This window comes from Pieris napi, chromosome 11 (genome assembly GCF_905475465.1).
Source record: "Pieris napi chromosome 11, ilPieNapi1.2, whole genome shotgun sequence".
Taxonomy (NCBI): Eukaryota; Metazoa; Arthropoda; class Insecta; order Lepidoptera; family Pieridae; genus Pieris; species Pieris napi.
The window spans coordinates 8,336,378-8,353,843 of record NC_062244.1 but is presented as its reverse complement, the minus strand read 5'-3'; the positions used below and the strand labels follow the sequence as shown (position 1 = coordinate 8,353,843).

General features: G+C 32.0%; 4 protein-coding genes across 5 annotated transcripts; 2 read left to right on the top strand and 2 right to left on the bottom strand.

Moving 5' to 3' along the window:
* The first annotated feature begins 1,359 nt into the window (after positions 1-1,359).
* Positions 1,360-6,585, top strand: LOC125053852 (cyclin-J-like). Its single transcript, XM_047655443.1, has 6 exons — positions 1,360-1,785; positions 2,056-2,166; positions 3,111-3,282; positions 4,408-4,689; positions 4,990-5,146; positions 5,445-6,585. Exons 1-6 carry the CDS (start codon positions 1,681-1,683, stop codon positions 5,755-5,757), a joined length of 1,140 nt encoding a protein of 379 aa, XP_047511399.1. The 5' UTR covers positions 1,360-1,680; the 3' UTR covers positions 5,758-6,585.
* A 1,791-nt stretch (positions 6,586-8,376) lies between these two features.
* LOC125053853 (protein tipE) lies at positions 8,377-10,177 on the bottom strand. Its single transcript, XM_047655444.1, has one exon. The coding sequence runs from the start codon at positions 9,558-9,560 to the stop codon at positions 8,880-8,882; it is 681 nt and encodes a 226-aa protein (XP_047511400.1). The 5' UTR covers positions 9,561-10,177; the 3' UTR covers positions 8,377-8,879.
* A 1,838-nt stretch (positions 10,178-12,015) lies between these two features.
* Positions 12,016-15,145, top strand: LOC125053504 (tRNA pseudouridine synthase A). 2 transcript variants are annotated; one of them, XM_047654867.1, is made up of 7 exons: positions 12,016-12,255; positions 12,434-12,689; positions 13,146-13,312; positions 13,427-13,700; positions 13,918-14,017; positions 14,097-14,252; positions 14,431-15,145. In XM_047654867.1, the coding sequence occupies exons 1-7, from the start codon at positions 12,177-12,179 to the stop codon at positions 14,896-14,898; spliced, it is 1,500 nt and encodes a 499-aa protein (XP_047510823.1). In that variant the 5' UTR covers positions 12,016-12,176; the 3' UTR covers positions 14,899-15,145. The 2 variants fall into 2 exon arrangements, with proteins under 2 accessions (XP_047510823.1, XP_047510824.1); XM_047654868.1 differs by having other exon boundaries at positions 12,017-12,174.
* Positions 15,146-15,314: 169 nt separating this feature from the next.
* Positions 15,315-17,250, bottom strand: LOC125053505 (MYG1 exonuclease). Its single transcript, XM_047654870.1, has 4 exons — positions 16,947-17,250; positions 16,556-16,806; positions 15,860-16,429; positions 15,315-15,658 (listed from the first exon to the last, which is right to left on the bottom strand). Exons 1-4 carry the CDS (start codon positions 17,049-17,051, stop codon positions 15,499-15,501), a joined length of 1,086 nt encoding a protein of 361 aa, XP_047510826.1. The 5' UTR covers positions 17,052-17,250; the 3' UTR covers positions 15,315-15,498.
* Positions 17,251-17,466: the final 216 nt, after the last annotated feature.

The following is a 17,466-nucleotide window of genomic DNA, read 5'->3' as shown; positions in this document are numbered from 1 at the left end:
CTAGAGTGAAACAGAACATTACAAAATCTATGAGAAAAATAACTTAAACAAAACTGTATCGTGTATTCCATATTACATTTGCATCATAATTTTTAGAAAAAACCTTTTTATAATGAAAAAAAAATTAAATTGTAAATATTGCAAATACCGTTACTATGGCAACATTTCTATTATATATAATATATATTCCAGCAAATACATAAGAATAATTCACATATTACATAAATAAAGAGTTCACTATCAATCAAACAACATCAGCATATTCTTTGCTTATATCTAGGGAGCTGGCGAACAAAATATATTTTTGATTTGCTCGTGTGGAAGTCTTTTTAATAGCGATAATAATTTTAAAAAACCAGGTATACTATATCATTTGCTTGTCTCTTCTTTTAAGGCTGATGTTGAACCTTAACAAAATAAAAAAAAATCAAAGAGGCAGATATCTAGGATTCTTATTTTTCAAGTTATATTTTTTTACAATTAAAAAAATATATGTTTTTTTTCTCGCTTAGCAGACCTGCAGAGTTCATTTACTGCCACCGACTGCAGGAAAATAGCCTGCCAACCATCGTAACGCTGCGTTTTCTATTAAGAGCGTTTCAATAGTGTCGACAAATAAAGTGTGCTATATTATCATTTGCTTGTGTCTGCCTCTTTGACTGTTGTTTATATTGCTTAAACGAGCAGCCAGAGAGGCAGCCACATATACGTATTATCTTAATGGTTTTACCAACAACCCCAGAGGCAGACACGAATAAATTATTTAGTATATATTTTTTTACAGATTTTAACTCCTGTAGCTTAAAAACGCAGCAACGTACGACCTTAATTCATTAAGAGAATGTTGTCGTATTAATCCGAAATTTAATTCTTATCAATGCGAAATACGAGCGAATCATAATATACAACTTAAATGCTCGCCAGCTCCCTAGGTTTTAGAGTACCAGAGTATGCATACTAAGTAATGCTACAAATAACTATTAAATGTATTTTCTTTCTGGTGTGTTTTTTTTTCTAAAAAGGCATAAGTAAAAATTTTCCTTTTACTTATATCTAAATAGCCTGCCAACCTATTTTTTACATAAATGAGGGGGAAGATTATTAATTTCGCAAATATATTTGTCTAACAATCGGCCATTCTAATGATCGTGTAATAAATAATTCCACTGAAAGACTGGTGTATACGGATATAATAAATTCATTGAAAGTATAGGTCATTGGCTACGTAGTAGCAAAATAAAAAATTTATCGGTAATTTATCTGAGACAAACTGTCAGTGTCTAATTTGAAGTTTAACATTTTGATATTTCGTTGATGCTTGGATGTAAATCTTCTCATTTCTGCCCGAAGTTCAATTCCGCGTGTGTAGTCAGTAGTGAGTTGTCGGCTGTCGCTCGCAATGCGCATACTGCATTCTTCAAAATTTTTGCACTGTGCTGAATTTTGATTGCATTGCATTGCATCATTTACATTTTTTATGAGTGATATTCGCATCAATTTGTTTAATTTTGATGAAATGATGTGTATTCTGTCAATAAATCTGTTAGCTAAATTAAAATAGTTTTTCTTTCTTAGATTATTTGACGTTCATATCCACGTGGTGATTGTCAAGTGAAAGACGACGTGTTAATTTTTATTCATATTATTTATTATTAATTAGTTAAAGTAAAAATATACCAAATGGATTCGTTAAATATGTCTAAATTAAATTTATCTACCGTTCAAAGTGAAGCTCCTAATGAAACGAGAAAAAATGAAGTTTCTGTAGTTAAATATGAATCAAATGTAAGTTCGAGAATTTAATTAATTATAGTACTATTATTTTGAATACTATTCGATTTATTTTCATTATTTATGTAACAACTGAGATTGCACTAATAACACTATAAATTAATTAAAAATTTAATGTAATCTTAAAACTATAACGGTTTAAACTGCAATGTTTAGTTAAATAAAATGAAACTTTCATACATATTGAAACAAAAACATTGTGACATAATTTCATTTAACTGGCTTAGTAATATTTATGTAATCCTAAATTTATTCAATTTTTAGACATTTTTGGATCCAGATGATGAATTCAAATGTGAATACAAGGAGGACATTTGGAAATATTTGATTAAACAGGAATCTATGAAACCAACAATACAACTTCAGTCGCCACAGGTAATTTTATTTATAATATTATCCATAGCTTTTGATTGTAAAAAAATCTATTATTTAAAAAAATATAACATCTTGTTTTAAAACACAAACTAAATTAATGTTGACTGTTGAAAGAAAGAAATTCAATGGACTAATAGTAGGTTATTCTCCTCATTTCAGTCAAATATTGGGATTTCATTCGAGGAATATAATTCCTGGAATTCCATTCCATTCGAGGAATTGTCCCATTAGGAAAGTGGCCCTGTCATCCAAATTAAAAATCCATATTAGTTCGAACATATGGGAGGAATGTAAAGTGTTCTGTATTAATTGGAGATACACAACATAAAATAAACTTTTATCCATTTTTGTAAATATTTAATTTATGATGTCAAATTTAAAAAATCTAGTAAATAATGCCCTGAACTACAAAAAACGTTTTTGAAATGTATGTGTATACGAGAAAATAGCTTCATAGAGACATAAAAGTAGAAAATTCCCTTAATTTTAATGATTTCAAATTATATGTGATGGCTGCATGGCACAACATTGCTGATGCAATATTGTATGTATGTAGTACATACATAATGTACTTACGAGTGTGTAATATAAACTGATTAAGATTGTATAATATTTAGTGTCAGTAAAGGAATAAGATGTTAAAAAGCTAAAATAGTAAAACAAATATGTGTAGTAGTTCAATGACTTTAAATTATTCCTGTATTTATACATGCAACAATAGAGTCACTGTTTTAATAGCTCATACATTTAACACTCTGATGCCTGATCTGAAGGTTATATCTGAAAAATAATAACATTAAGGATTTCACTTAAAATACTACACCAGCCTCAATTCATACCCAAGTCAATTATTTTAATTTTAAGATTGTTAGAGAAGAAAAAATTAAGAGTGAGGTATATTTAGCAGCTCTGTCAATATGTAAAATTTGTGTTTTTTATTACAGTTGGAGTTTCGTGGCGCCCTAGTTCAACAGTTACGTGAAGTATCTAAAAAGCTAGGATTGTCCATTGCAACTATACACTCAGCCGTGGCTCACTTAGACCTATTTATGGATGCCCATAGATTAAGGTCTGATCGACTCACACATGTAGCACTGGCTTGCTTAAGTTTAGCAGGTAAGTTTCAATTACTTGACCATAGAATATATGGTTTATCACCTGGTATCCCGAATAGCTGATCCAGCCGTGCACAGGATATAGATAATAGAAGTGGATTATTAATGAAATGCTTAATCTAACAGAATATAAAGCCTATGTTTTATTATGACAATGTACATTATTGGATTAGGATAAAGTATCCTATATTATTTTATAAACTGAGCTATCTTATCTACATCCACAATATAAATTGCAGTTATGTAATAACATAATTATTTATTGAATACAGAGTAATATTAAATCTTATGAAAGTGACTAATTGAACATAAAATTGAGTAGTAAGGTCATCTACCTGTCCCAGTACCGAACGTAAATATTGCGAAATATGGCGACATAGTGTAATTAATATTAGAGTGTTGCCTTACACAAGGATACAGAATCAGCCTAGATAACCTAATACTTTATCACAATTGTTCCGTGTCCTTGAGACATCGAGATGGCATTGGGCAGACTTTTTGGAATGACTTTATTTAGATGATGAGATGTTTTTGTTCAAAAATTTAAACCTGCATGCCTTGAGTAAAAAATCTTAAGGCGTTGTAAGGCACAGAAGGCTGATCACTGAGAAACAAAAATGATCACAAAACTGATTCCAAATTTGAGGCCAAGACCAAGAGGTTGCAGAGCTACTGATATTTTTGTAATTGTAATAACTACGTTCCGCAGTACAATATTACACAGGCACGCTATGATAGGTCTGATTCGGATTTGAAATCACCTATTGTAAAGTACCGGCCAATTTTAGGCCGTGTTTGTACTACTTAATTACAATTGTCATTATGCCGGAGTTCTATGTAATATGCCCATAGTACTCCTCAATAGTATAAATATTGAGATACAACTGCGCTTTACAACCCACAGGACATTCTTATTTGATTAAATAATCACTTTTTTAGGTTTACATTTGCTCTTTCTCTCTGTTTTGGTAACGTTAGTTGTCTTCGCACTTTTACACTCCACAATTTACTGTTTTCTTTAATTCGTTGCCTGGAAGTGATAGCTTAGTAGCGATAAGTTTATTGTTAATATTATCATTAAATTGTTCAAACGAGTGTAAATAAATAAATGTTTTTATTCTTTCAGCAAAGAGCGACGTAAAATTTAGCCTAGCACCAACCCTGAAAACTTTATCAAAAGCCAGCGGTGTGCAACTATGTGGAAACACATTCCGGCAGTTAGAATGGATGGTGGGCCAGCATGTGCGATGGAGGCTTCTAGCGCCCACGCCTGTAACTTTTGCTTCCTTGTTGGCTCAGTATGTTGTAACGGACAGCGATTTGACCACAAGACACCCTAAATTTGTAAGGCGCTTCAGACGGGACGGCATCAAGTTGTTGGAGGCATATTTAGACTTGACATTGTCAGGTAAGGGCTTTTATAATCCATAGATATACAAGATTTCTTGCATTAGTTCTATCTATGAATAGTATGAATTAAATATTGTTTTAAAAATATTCTTAAAGATTTTATTACATTATAGGCCACACTACTAACAACCAAATACATATATCTTGTTTCTGACTTAACATTTCTTGAGAATTTTTTCTTTACCAAGTGTAAAGGTAGGCAAAAACGTAAAATCCTTTTTACGTTTTTGCCTGCAAAAAAATAATTACGTCGTAATAACGTATGTTGATAATAATTTTTCCAATAATTATATTCCAGACGTACGTTTAAAAGTAGTAGACAGCGTAGAAGTGGGTTGTGCGTGCGTATCTTGCGCGCGCGCGGAGCTTGGTCTATCCGCGTGGCCCGATTATTTAGCTGACGTTTCTGGAAAGACTAATGAGACAATCGCACCCATTGCACGACTACTACATAGGTATGTAAATTGTTTATTCTATGATTAATTTAACTTCAAAATTATTTAACTAACTATAAGACCAAACCACATATGTTTTAGCTTAACAGTGTTCAATTAACTCTTAAAATATCTGTGTTTTTTTAAATATATCCTAAACATGACTCAAAATGATGATCAAAGGCCGAAAAGAAAAGTTGATTTCCCATCTGGTTGATGTCCTTTAATGCTTATAACACCGAAGCGAATTTCTGACTACCCTCAATATTTAAGAAAAAAAAGTTTTACCTGTATGAATCTAACGATTAATTTCTTACAGGATGATGCAAATAAAATCACGGGAAACTACCGAGTGCGAAGTGGATCAAGGTTATAGCAGTGCAAGAACAACACCAAATATAACACCTTCCACATCACCACAATATCACATTACTTCAAACTACCCTCAAAATATTTCTAATATTAGCTACTACCAAAATCAGACAGATTATAGGTTATATAGGGCTAGCAGATTAATTGAGGCAAGCGTTGAACCCTCTACCAGTATGGCTGTGAAACGGATTAGAGATCAAAGTGAATTAGAGTTAGATAGAAAGAGATATAGGGTAGCTATTTCTCAAGCGGTTCAATGATTGCTAGTCTAGGCGAGGTAAGGTTAAACGATTCTCAAAGGTTTATTCTAAATGACCGACAATGATTTTTAACGTTATTTTTTGAGCATGATGGTTTTGATTTCTAGAATATTTTTATTTCATATGTAATTTAACGAAAGAAAGGTGAAGTTATTGTTTGAATTCGTCTAATGATTCTTGGAATTTTTTACTTGTTTTTATATGTCTAAGTGTGATCGACCTTTGAGAAATAGGATTATGATACTCATACATATAACATAGCAATAATTTACACTAATGCTATATATGACAGACTATGCCCTATAAAATAAATAATATCTACCAACCCTTTCGTTTAAAATATTTGATTTTTTCCCATTATTGGAAGTTTAATAAAATTAGGGTTGTGCAAAATAAGATTTTGCTTTTTATATGGCATAGTTAAATAAGTGCCTCTGACCTTATCTCGCTAGAAAACTCTGTACATATTCACCTATACTAAGTTCCTATAGATTGATTTATCGTCATTCCACTCAGAAAATTGTGGATAATAGGATGTATTATTATTTATTTGTATGGTTAGGGGATGTGGCTGTTAAATATTTCTCTTAAAGCTTTAAGCTCTTGGCATCTTTGCAATGTATATATGTAACCGCCATTTTTGAAGTTTATGGAACTATTTAGCAACCACGTTCTTTTAGCTAATTATCCTTGACGAAGTTATTTAAAATATTTAAGCTTTGTTCAGCCCCTAAACTTAACTTATATTTTCGTAACTATTTTTCTAAATATTCTAATTTTTCCTGAAATTTTCATAATGTGGGTTGTCGAATGTTTTGCCAAGATTAAATTGACGGGTAAATTCGTAAGGGTTTTTAACACGTAAATATGTAGATAGCTAGCAACAAATTAATTAATTGGGTTCACAACGGAATGACTGCCATTACTTAACACCTTAAATGTTGTGAACTTAAACGAAACTAACTAATATTTTAACCTAATACAATTTTTAATACATCTTTTCCATCAGATAAGATCTCCATTTCGATAATCTCGCGTTTTTTAAGTCGTTAAAAAACATGCAATAGAAAACGTGTAGAATTAACGGATAACCACCAAAGTTAAAGTCGTACATAAAATTTCTAAAACAAAGAAATTATAGTTCAAATCGTAATACTCTTGTTTAAATTGGCTTTGGCTCTGGTTTCTCTCACAATTATGGATATCTAGTTCGTTTTCGTACATAATGTAAAACGTATAAAAAATATAACTTTGACTTTTAATCTTCATAACATGTCTAAGAATTAGACTAAAGTCATAAAGCTTAACTCTCGCATATGTCAAATTCCTATTACCATTTGACAGATGAGTATGGCGCTTTTTACGAATAGTATTTTCAATTGATACATGACAGCGAAGTATATTTAAAAAAAAGTATTGGTTTATATCTGTTATTGCTGACAATCGTCGCTTTTTGAAGTTAATTTACTTATTAAACGTAAAGTCTTTGACATCAGTGGGATTTGAAAGAATACTATATGTACTTATAACATAGGCTAAGTGGTAGATTTCGGGTTATTATGACACAAAATTACCACCTATACCAACGCCAGAGATAACTTTTCTACCTTTTATGAAAACGATGTTTTACCACTAAGCCGTTTGATTGTTCCAGACATCACCTTAATTTTTAGGCTAAAATTAGTATTTAATCTAGAACAATGAAGGATTTTAAAGATATTACGATGGTACGGATACCATTTGACTGATAATTTAAGGACTACTATTGGAGTTGTTGGCCAAATGCCAAGTAACGGGTATTCCTATTGCAAAAATTTAGATTACAACTATTTATAGTCCCCATTTCACTATATAAAGGATTTTATAAAAACAGTATATCCCATTAATAAATATTTGAAGAAATCACGGTCAACAACTCCTAATAATCCACATGTCGTAAAATCTTTGAAAATATACGTAATTGGATATTGCGTATGGTTGTGAACAGAGTTTATTTTTGATGTTGCAAACCTATTTGTGTATTCATTACGGTTAATAATAATTATTTATAACGATTTCCAGCCAGTTGTTTTATCACTATTTATAATTTAAATGTCGTTGCCTTGTTTGTTGTAAAAATGTCAAGTTACCATTGTTTATCGAACTATATAAACTTAGATACAATCTTTTTTTAATGGCTTAGCAAGCTAAATTTTCATCTAGTTTTGACAAATTAAATCCACTATAAATTCTTTTTTCTTAATTTTGATTGTACAAACATTTATTACGTTAATTTTTTTAATTTTAACGGAATATCAGATGTGTTCTATTTTTCAATATAGTCGAAACAGTGTTTGGCGATATCTGTGTAGTCATTTAAAATCATAAATTATAGTGAATTGTTATGCTGCGCTTCCGTTATATAAAAGATTGATTACGATTAATTAATGTGATTAAAAGTATATCAAATATTCTAATGAATTGTAATCGTATCGAATATTGCGCAATCGTTCGATGTGCATCTTATATATGTACTTAGTATTCATAATAATAAAGCAAAGGAAAGTCAGGGTTGCTGCAATAAGTTACACATCTACAAACTATAAAATATAATAGAAACAGTACACAAATATAAACAGATAAAATAGATTGCCATACTTTCAATTATTTTGTTAAAAGTGAATTTAATTCTTAAAACATATTGTCGCAACCCTGTTATTAAGGCCTAAATGGTTGGCGCGATGGTAAAATTAGCAAAAATGAATTATATTGCTTAAAGACTGATGTGAAGGTTCTACTCTGAGTATGTTTGATAAAGGAAATAGTTTTGTACTCGTTGAATAAAATTTAAAGATACAACTTGAAATAAAAGTATTTACTCTTTACTTTCTTGTATTATTGATATATTCCTCTCTATTTTTATTGTGATGTCACCCTACAAAGATACATAACACAAATATGTACAAAGCAAGTTTCTTAAAAAGGGGATAAATAAAACAAGAATTTCGTAAACATAATTAGGTATACTTCACACGTAAAATCAATTCTATATGTGCTTGAAGACATGAGGTTCAATAATGTGCGATTCAAGAAAGTCGCCGCTGAATCCTAAGGTAGGTATTAAAATGCAATTCCACTGTGGCTTAAGCAAGCCTATAAACTGTAGTATCATCTATTGATAAAGTAGGCAGGCGCGGGGGACGTCTAGGCGGCCGTCGGCGACGCCGTGGTCTACATTCACAATGCAATGCGCACAAACCAATACCAGCACATCCAGAAAGAAACAAAGGTAATGCCAGGGTACGTGTTACCGTCGCAACCTGCTCTCCCCTTGACCATGTTGGCACTACTACTGTCGTATCCGCCCGAGACCAAAAGCATGGGTATCTTGCACCCACATATCCATAGTTCATCGTGAAATTTTCGCAATTCACGGCTGGTGGGTATCCGCAACCTTTGATATTGACATATAGAACTGCGGGGCGCCAATCCTCAACATACGCTTTATATTTTACATGTAACTGGATGCATTTATAGGCATCGCTGGTGCACCCTTCCCGACAAGATGCCCAGGTGCAATTATCCAGGCCAAGTCTGTCATCTCTTCGTTCAGTGACGCACTCTGCCGGTACCGGATCGAAATCCGCAGCTAGGGCACTTAAGGCAGGATCCGCGTAAAGTGGCACCAGAAAAAGAAGGGCTGAGCTGCCACCGCCGAGAACAGCTGCCAAAGATATCGTTATATATCTCGTTAGTTTAGCACGCGTATCGCCCCTACGCCTAGAGGCTCGCACGACCAGCCTTTCTGAACTTCCACCGCGCATTTTCGAGCACTGCGTCAACCCATGCTGATATAGAAACCTTGTCCTAAATGCACTGAATTATTTGCCATGCGCCAAGTTCAAGCGTGCGCAGATGGCTCTACATATTTACATAGCAATTGAAATATGTATTAGACCTCCAAATTGTATAGTACATATACTATAAATATTATAATATCTATAATAACATAGTATGGTATATTTATAAGTCTCACCTCTGTATCAAACTAGTACAGGTACTTTACTGTAGTGTACCCATAGCCTTGCAGTGGCTATCGTTGTACCCTTTTACTTAAAGCTATGGCCAAAATATGTTCGAACTGCGAACATTCCTCGTGGTGCATAATATTATATACACGGGTATTGTAAATTTAAAATCTAAATTACTTCAACTCTTAAATATTTAATTGAAATACAACAATTATTACTAAGTAGTGCTTTCGCTATTCAAATCAATTTGTTGGCTGGCAATTGGCTACGTACTGTAAGGATAGTGTATGTAATTTTTGTGAATAAATAAAAATAAATAATTTCAGTCACAAATATTATAGGAGGCCATGGGCTTGAGGCAAAGTCACTTTACGTCAGGCGTTACTCTCTACCGTCAAAACTCAAAAGAATTTGTATTCCTAAATCCTGGATAACGTTGTCAGGTCTACCTAGGGATGATCAATGATCATCGATGTAAACTCACGGCCTCCTGCACGACAAATTGTCTTCTATGAACGCATCCACAAATTAGTTTTATTAAAATTTGTAACGCGTATTCATACTTTGCGCGCAGGTCGTTCCCTTCGTTCGTTCTTTGTAGTCTCGGCTCTCGCTCGCTCTTTCTCTCTTACACTTCCACACTACTCTTTATCAACAAAGAAATATATTAAAAAGTTCTTCTTTATCAAAATAACCTGTCATTCAGTCAATTGATAAGAAATATCGGAATATGTAATAATTTGTTCTGTTTCTTAATAAATTTCGAACCATTTCACTGTATTTTATTTCTTTGTCAATTATTAATTCAAAAATAATCGATGTATCCAACAACGATGTTCGGTTTTCGATAAACATCGAACATCGATGTTGGGCTTTCGGGTATGACATCGATGTCAATATCGATGTTTTTCTAACATCGATCATCCCTAGGTCTACCCTGTCAAAATAGTTTACTCTATGGTCAGAAATTCCTAATACTATTATGACAAATGTGTCGTATAGAATTAAAATCCGCCAGATCCAGAAAGGTGAATTTTACAGTATACATCTTTTTTTGCTGGTAACAGTTACATTTACGTGTTATTTTTTTAAATAAGGAGAAAAATATTACTCGACTAATTTAAATGACCTTATAATAAACAATTGAAGATTACAAAGATACTGAAATAATAACCAACTGAAAAAATTGGATTTGGCGGTTATTGATAATGACATACGGATCTGACGGATTTTGTTTCTGACAGAAATGGATGTGGCGGAGATCGATGCCAACTACGCTAGGTCATTGTCAACTTACAGGATGTTCTAAAATTACAGATTAAGAGAAAGTAAAATTACCAAAAATAATAAATCTGAACTTTAATTAATATCGCAAATATTGGATCAAACACAATTGTCACTTTCCTCAAGCGGTACAACTTCAATGTAAATTCTTCCCTATAGTAAGCTAAACTCTCAATAGTTCTCCAGTCTTCACCAAAGTGCTTCGATAACAGGTTCGAGACATCAGCAATTTTTTTTATATTAATTTTATTCACCTTTCGTCTTATTACAGGTTTCAATTCCGCGCAACTTCTTCCTTTCTTAGTCACATATTTTGGCTGAGTACATTCGCTTCTGTAGTACGGGTCCCTCAGTACACGACTCCGACTCGCACTTGGTCGATTTTTATTTATACGATTCAAACAATGATACCAGATTAACACCTCTATCACAAATCAAACACATCCTGTAACACCCTGTATAGCAAATCCTGTGGAAGTTTCACTCACCGCTTACGTCGTTTTTTCTCACTTTTCCAGTTACTTTTGTTGACCCCTCGCTTCCTTGCACATTCCAGAGGAACTGGTTCTATTTTTTTTTTAGTAAATCGAACATTGTTTTGATGAAAATTCACGATAAAGCCGACACGAAATCACGAACAAAAGCATGAGCGGCCATTACTATTTTTAGTAACGCCATGACGCTTTTCTGTCAAAATGCTTTTCTCTGATTGGTTGAGGTGGATCTAGCGGCTTTTGATGCTGTCTTGTCAAGGATCTGGCGTGTTTTGAAATGAAACGCAAGAAAAGTACGTGAATTAACTAGGATGTAACTGGGTTTGAAAGATTATATATATTATTGGACCATAGAGCTCAAGATACTGAATCTATAGACTACAAAAGCTTCTTTTTTCCCAAAACTGGATCTGGCGGAGTTTGTTTCTATACGCCACAAATATACAACACAATTAATGACAGCGAAATATAAGTCATGGATGATAGAGTACGATCATAGTAAAATAAAAAAAAATTAAATCGCGATTTACTAAAAACTTTTAGGGTTATTTATTTACCTTAGATTGATAATAATATATTTTATAACTAGCTTTATATTATAATCAAATTACCTTGTGCAAAATAAGTAGGTATGTCAGTTCGATTATTTCAAAGATTCATTTCTTCAATTAAACAAAATCTGCCGAAACATGCTAAACTTGTAAAAACAGGTACATATCTTTTTTGAAGAAAAAAAATACACGTGTCTTAATATAAATATTGGGGTTACATTCTAGATGTTGTGATGTTCATGATGTTTATCCTCATAGCATTAGGGTATTGTTGGTAAAAAAATTTAAAACTATCACTAAAATTCCACTGAATCTCAAGTAAAATATATTACTCCAGGTCCTCTTAAATTACAAATTCAAACAATGAGTGTAGCAACAAAAGAAATAGAAAACGATGATCATCTAGTAGATAAACAGCGTACAAGGTTCCAACAACGTCAACGAAAGCGGCAATGGGAGTTTAATGAAAACAAAAAAGGTAATAGTGAATGTGAAGCAAAAAAGTTATGTGACCAACCTTTTGAAAGAATTAAAAGAAAAAAAATGGCAATGCTGCTTGGCTATTGTGGCGTTGACTATTTTGGAATGCAAAGGTAATAAATTTAAGACTTCAGCGGTCAGCCTTGCGATTCTGTAACTCACTTTACGAACTCTCAGCGGTTTTCACAGCGACGGTCGCGCTCAAATCAGTTGTGAAGCAGTCATTTTACGATTTGGCATTCTGATAAGGAGGGAGCTTGTAGTTTATTGTTTATCAGAATGCCAAATCGTAAAATGACTGCTTTGACTGATTTGAGCGCGACCGTCGCTGTGAAAACCGCTGTGTGAGTAACAGAATCGCAAGGCAGTAGTGAAACTGAATAAAAGCAAGCAGATCAAATAATATATCTCAGGTTATCTTTTATATTTTAAAATTTTATATCATAAATACACTTTCAGTTTGATATTAAGATTTGTGTACTTAAAAACTATATTCTAAGTAATTTTATATACTAAAGCTAATGTTTAAATCTAAAGATTCGAGATACTTACTACTCCTGGTGTTTTAGAAATCCAGGTGTTAAAACAATTGAAGAGGACTTATTACAAGCATTGTTAGGTGCAAAATACATTACAGAGGAAGATTTTGTTAACCAACAAAATGCACAATTTCAAAGAAGTTCTAGAACAGACAAAGGTGTCTCGGCTGCAAGACAGGTTGTGTCAGTTAAACTACGTAAGTATAATTTTGAAAAGGTTGTAAATATTAGCAATTATAGCAACATCCTTACAATATTTGATCATTCTAATTTAGAATTAAAAACTTATCAAGTCAAAACTGCCATTTCAGCTCTTGAAGTCAATGTAGATGAAATAAACAAAAGACTTCCAGAATGCATCAGAGTATTTGGAATAAAAAGGGTGACTAATAAATTTAACTCAAAATCAAAGTGCAATGCACGGACATATAGTTATACTCTTCCAACATATGTATTCGAAAAAGCAGTTTGCACAGATGAGGAAAGGAAGGTGTACAGAATATCAGCAGAAAAGCAGAATTTGGTGAATCAGTTACTAGGTCATTATAAAGGGACTAAAAGTTATCACAATTTCACAGAAAAAAAGTAAGTTTTATTCCATAATGTAACAGTAAAGCAAGAAACATGTCTTGTAATATGTAATGCTTAGCAGTTTCTTAATGTGCAATGCTATAAATTGTCATAATATCAATATGCTGTTGAAAATACCAAACATTTCAGTGGTTGTCTAGTAAAAGTTAGTGATTTAATAAAAACTTCATATTTATTAAATGTATTTGATGAAGATATTTTTTGCTAACAGACACCATCAGGACCCTTCAGCCTCAAGATATATGATGAGCTTTACAATGAAGAAGATCTTCATTGAATCTGAGGTCGAATTTGCTGAACTATTAGTTAAGGTATTTTTTCAGTAAATGCTAGTTTTTACAAATTTTATGCATTTTAAAAACTCAGATATGATATGATATTGATTTCCAGGGACAAAGTTTCATGTTACATCAGATAAGAAAAATGGTTGGTTTAGTGATAGTTATTGCCAGAGGGCAAGCTGATCAAGGAATGATAGACAAAGCATTTGGTAAAGAAAAGGTGATGATACCCACAGCTCCTGGCCTCGGGCTCATGCTTGATAAGGTACATATACTAAGATAAAATACTATAGAAGTAAAGTTTAATTTGAACCAAATCACCTTAATTTTAATTATACTTATAAATATTGTTTTATTTAAGTGATTAATGTGTTTTTATTTTTACAATTTATTTGTTAAGCCCTAATTTGAAGAATATATGATTATAGTGTATCAATTCACAGGTGCATTACGAACGTTATGATACCCGCTACAAAGATTCCCATGAAAGTCTTACCTGGGAAGACTTAGATGACACAATTGAAAAATTTAAAATGGAACACATTCATCCAAATGTTGTAAAAGGAGAAATAGAAGGAAGAAATATGGCTCTTTGGCTAGAAAAAATTGAAAAGCACTCATTTGATCCAAATGATTACGTTATGGAAGATAAAGATGACAACATTCAAGATGACGATGATGATGAGAAAGTTGATGCTGATATTGAAAATGATGAAGATGAAAGAGAAATAGACATTGACAAAAATAATGCTGACAGAAATGTTTGTGCCACAGACATAAAAAATGGTGAACAAGTTGAAGACATTGAGGGCAATAACAGTGATGGTGTGGTAAAACATAATAATGGAAATACTGATTCCACAGATGTAATTAGTGTAAGTGAAGATAAAAAAGAAAGTACTTGTGTATAGTAGATTCATATTTGTATGATAAATAATGTAGTTTTTTTGAACTGTTTTAATTAACAAAGATTTTCTCTTGCTTGTCAATTTTTGTGATGTCTCATTGAAAATCATCAAATCTCAATGAATAAATACTGTGCAGTAGTCTATATTTGATAGAGTTGAATATTCATACAAATAAAATCTGAGTTATGTATTATCACAACTCCGATCATTTAATTTTGATCTGCTCTGAAAATAGATTAGATTATATGCTGTCTAATCCTTAAAAAAAACTTAATGAAGAGTTATTTATAATTTAGAATGAAAGTGTAAACTAACTTTAACTATACAATATAAACAATTCATGATAATATTAAGAAATAAAAGAGATGGGATAATTAAATATTTTTGGGTTTAATTTTAACAAATGAAACTAAAATAAGTTACATCCAGATTTAAATATAATATCAGTTACAAATTCACATCAACTAAAAGAAATTTTGTTAAACCCATATATTGTGAAATTAAAAAGCAATAATATTTAATTTTGTGTAAGAAAATTTTTTTAATATAAAATAGAGCATCTGAAAAAGTTTTGGTACAATAAGTACACTTATGTCTCTAAAATCAAGCATTTAAACTTGCTTCCGCCATGGCTATTGCACCTTCTCTTGTACAATTACCTCCAATAAATCCTGTGCTATGACAGAATACACAGTCTTTTATACCAGCAATATCGGATAGTAAATCATCACGGACACCCCACCATTTTTCATGCAATGGTTTTCTGAAATAGTGAAATATTTAGTCATATGTTTTTTCATAGAAAATAATAATTTATTTTAGGATACTAAAGTAGGAAGCTGTATATATCTAATTCACAATAATAATAATGTGGTCCTAAGCTTCTTAATCCTCTATCCACATATCCTTTAGCAATTGCCAAATCAAATACAACACAAATCATAATTGTAAGAGAAGGACCTACCTTGTTACAAAACTAACTGGTGCTACAGGTATAGCTTGGACTCTCCAAGAGTTAGGCTTATCATTAAAAACAACATAATTAACTTCTCCAATCAATCCCATTTCTTCTTCTAAATCAAATAAGTGCTCTTTCCATGGAAATCGTTCTTTAAACTCCAAAATTTTACCAGACTTATGCACTTCAAATCGTGTTTCTAAGGCAGTTTTAACAAAGTCTCTAGCTGGAAGCCAGACAGATATGAAATAGTTAACTACATGTAAGAATTCCTCGCTGACCATTTTCATTGCCTTTTCAAAAAGTTCATCTACATTAGTAGTTTGCATTGTATTCCATTCAGGGTTCAGTTTGCCAACTCTAGCACTTAAATGTGTTCTTATTTTGTACTTTGGTTCCTCCTCATCTGTCATAGGTACACCATTGTCTATAGCATCCATTTCCTCTATAAAATGTTCATAAACTTTTTTAAAAATAATTTGAAGGTTGTCTGGATGTAAAGGGCACTCTTTTGGTGCAAGGGATTGGATAATATTTTCACCATAAAATGCATAAATAAGTCCAGCAGAACTTAACCTGAAAACCATTAGTAAATTATCCTAAACTGAATTAATAATAAACATAACCCAAACAGTAAATTTATCTCTAAATCTATATGGATAGCAAGCAGTATCATTATAAAATTGTTAACTTCCTACTTACTTTATTTTATACTTATTACCAAGATCTGGCTTTATTGTACTTAATGTTTCTTTAAACTCTCGTTGATGATGGTCATATCTCTTTCTTTCATGGTCAAATTCCGCTCCAACATCAACTACTATATCACACGTTTTAAGTTTTTCCAAATCTCTAGTGCGAACAATTTCTGCATCACTGTATTCAGGAAGGAGTTTGAGCATATAGCAGGCGAGAACTTCATCACAATGAAATACTCCATCATGTGTTCCAACCTATCAGAATAGTCTTTGTTATCACAGGATCTTTTAGGCAGCATAAAAATTTTGTAGTAAACCTTTTAATTATATAAATTTCATCAATGAAGTATACTTTAAAAAGGGCAAGGTAACATAATTTCATTAAAAATACTAACCTTCATGATACCAATACCTTTAAGTAACTGAGAAGTTATGCTTATATTACGATATCTTTGATAAGTTGACAAAATTGTAATTATACGTGCTGGTAACTTAAACATCACCGAATAGGCAATTGGTTTTGAAATTTCATTCGTCTAACTACAAAGTTAGCACGAAGTATATTAAATTAATAATACTATACCATACTAATTATTACTATAACACATTCTAACATTAAACATATGGTTAATGGTACAAATAACCAAATTTTTTAATGAAAGCGGAAAAGCACTAGGCTATGTCTTTTGACCATGTCGCGGGCTATAAAGTATAAACTAAAGAATAGATGCAGTGTGGTGTAATGAATAGATTATATGATACCTGCGGGTAGAGACCTATATTTTGTGAAATAGAAAAACATTTTTTTTTTAATATTTCACAATTTTCCACATTTTCAAAAATTCTAAAATATGAACAATCAATAGCGCAGCGCATCTATTCAGTACTACTATATAAAAAAAATCTTTCATTTGG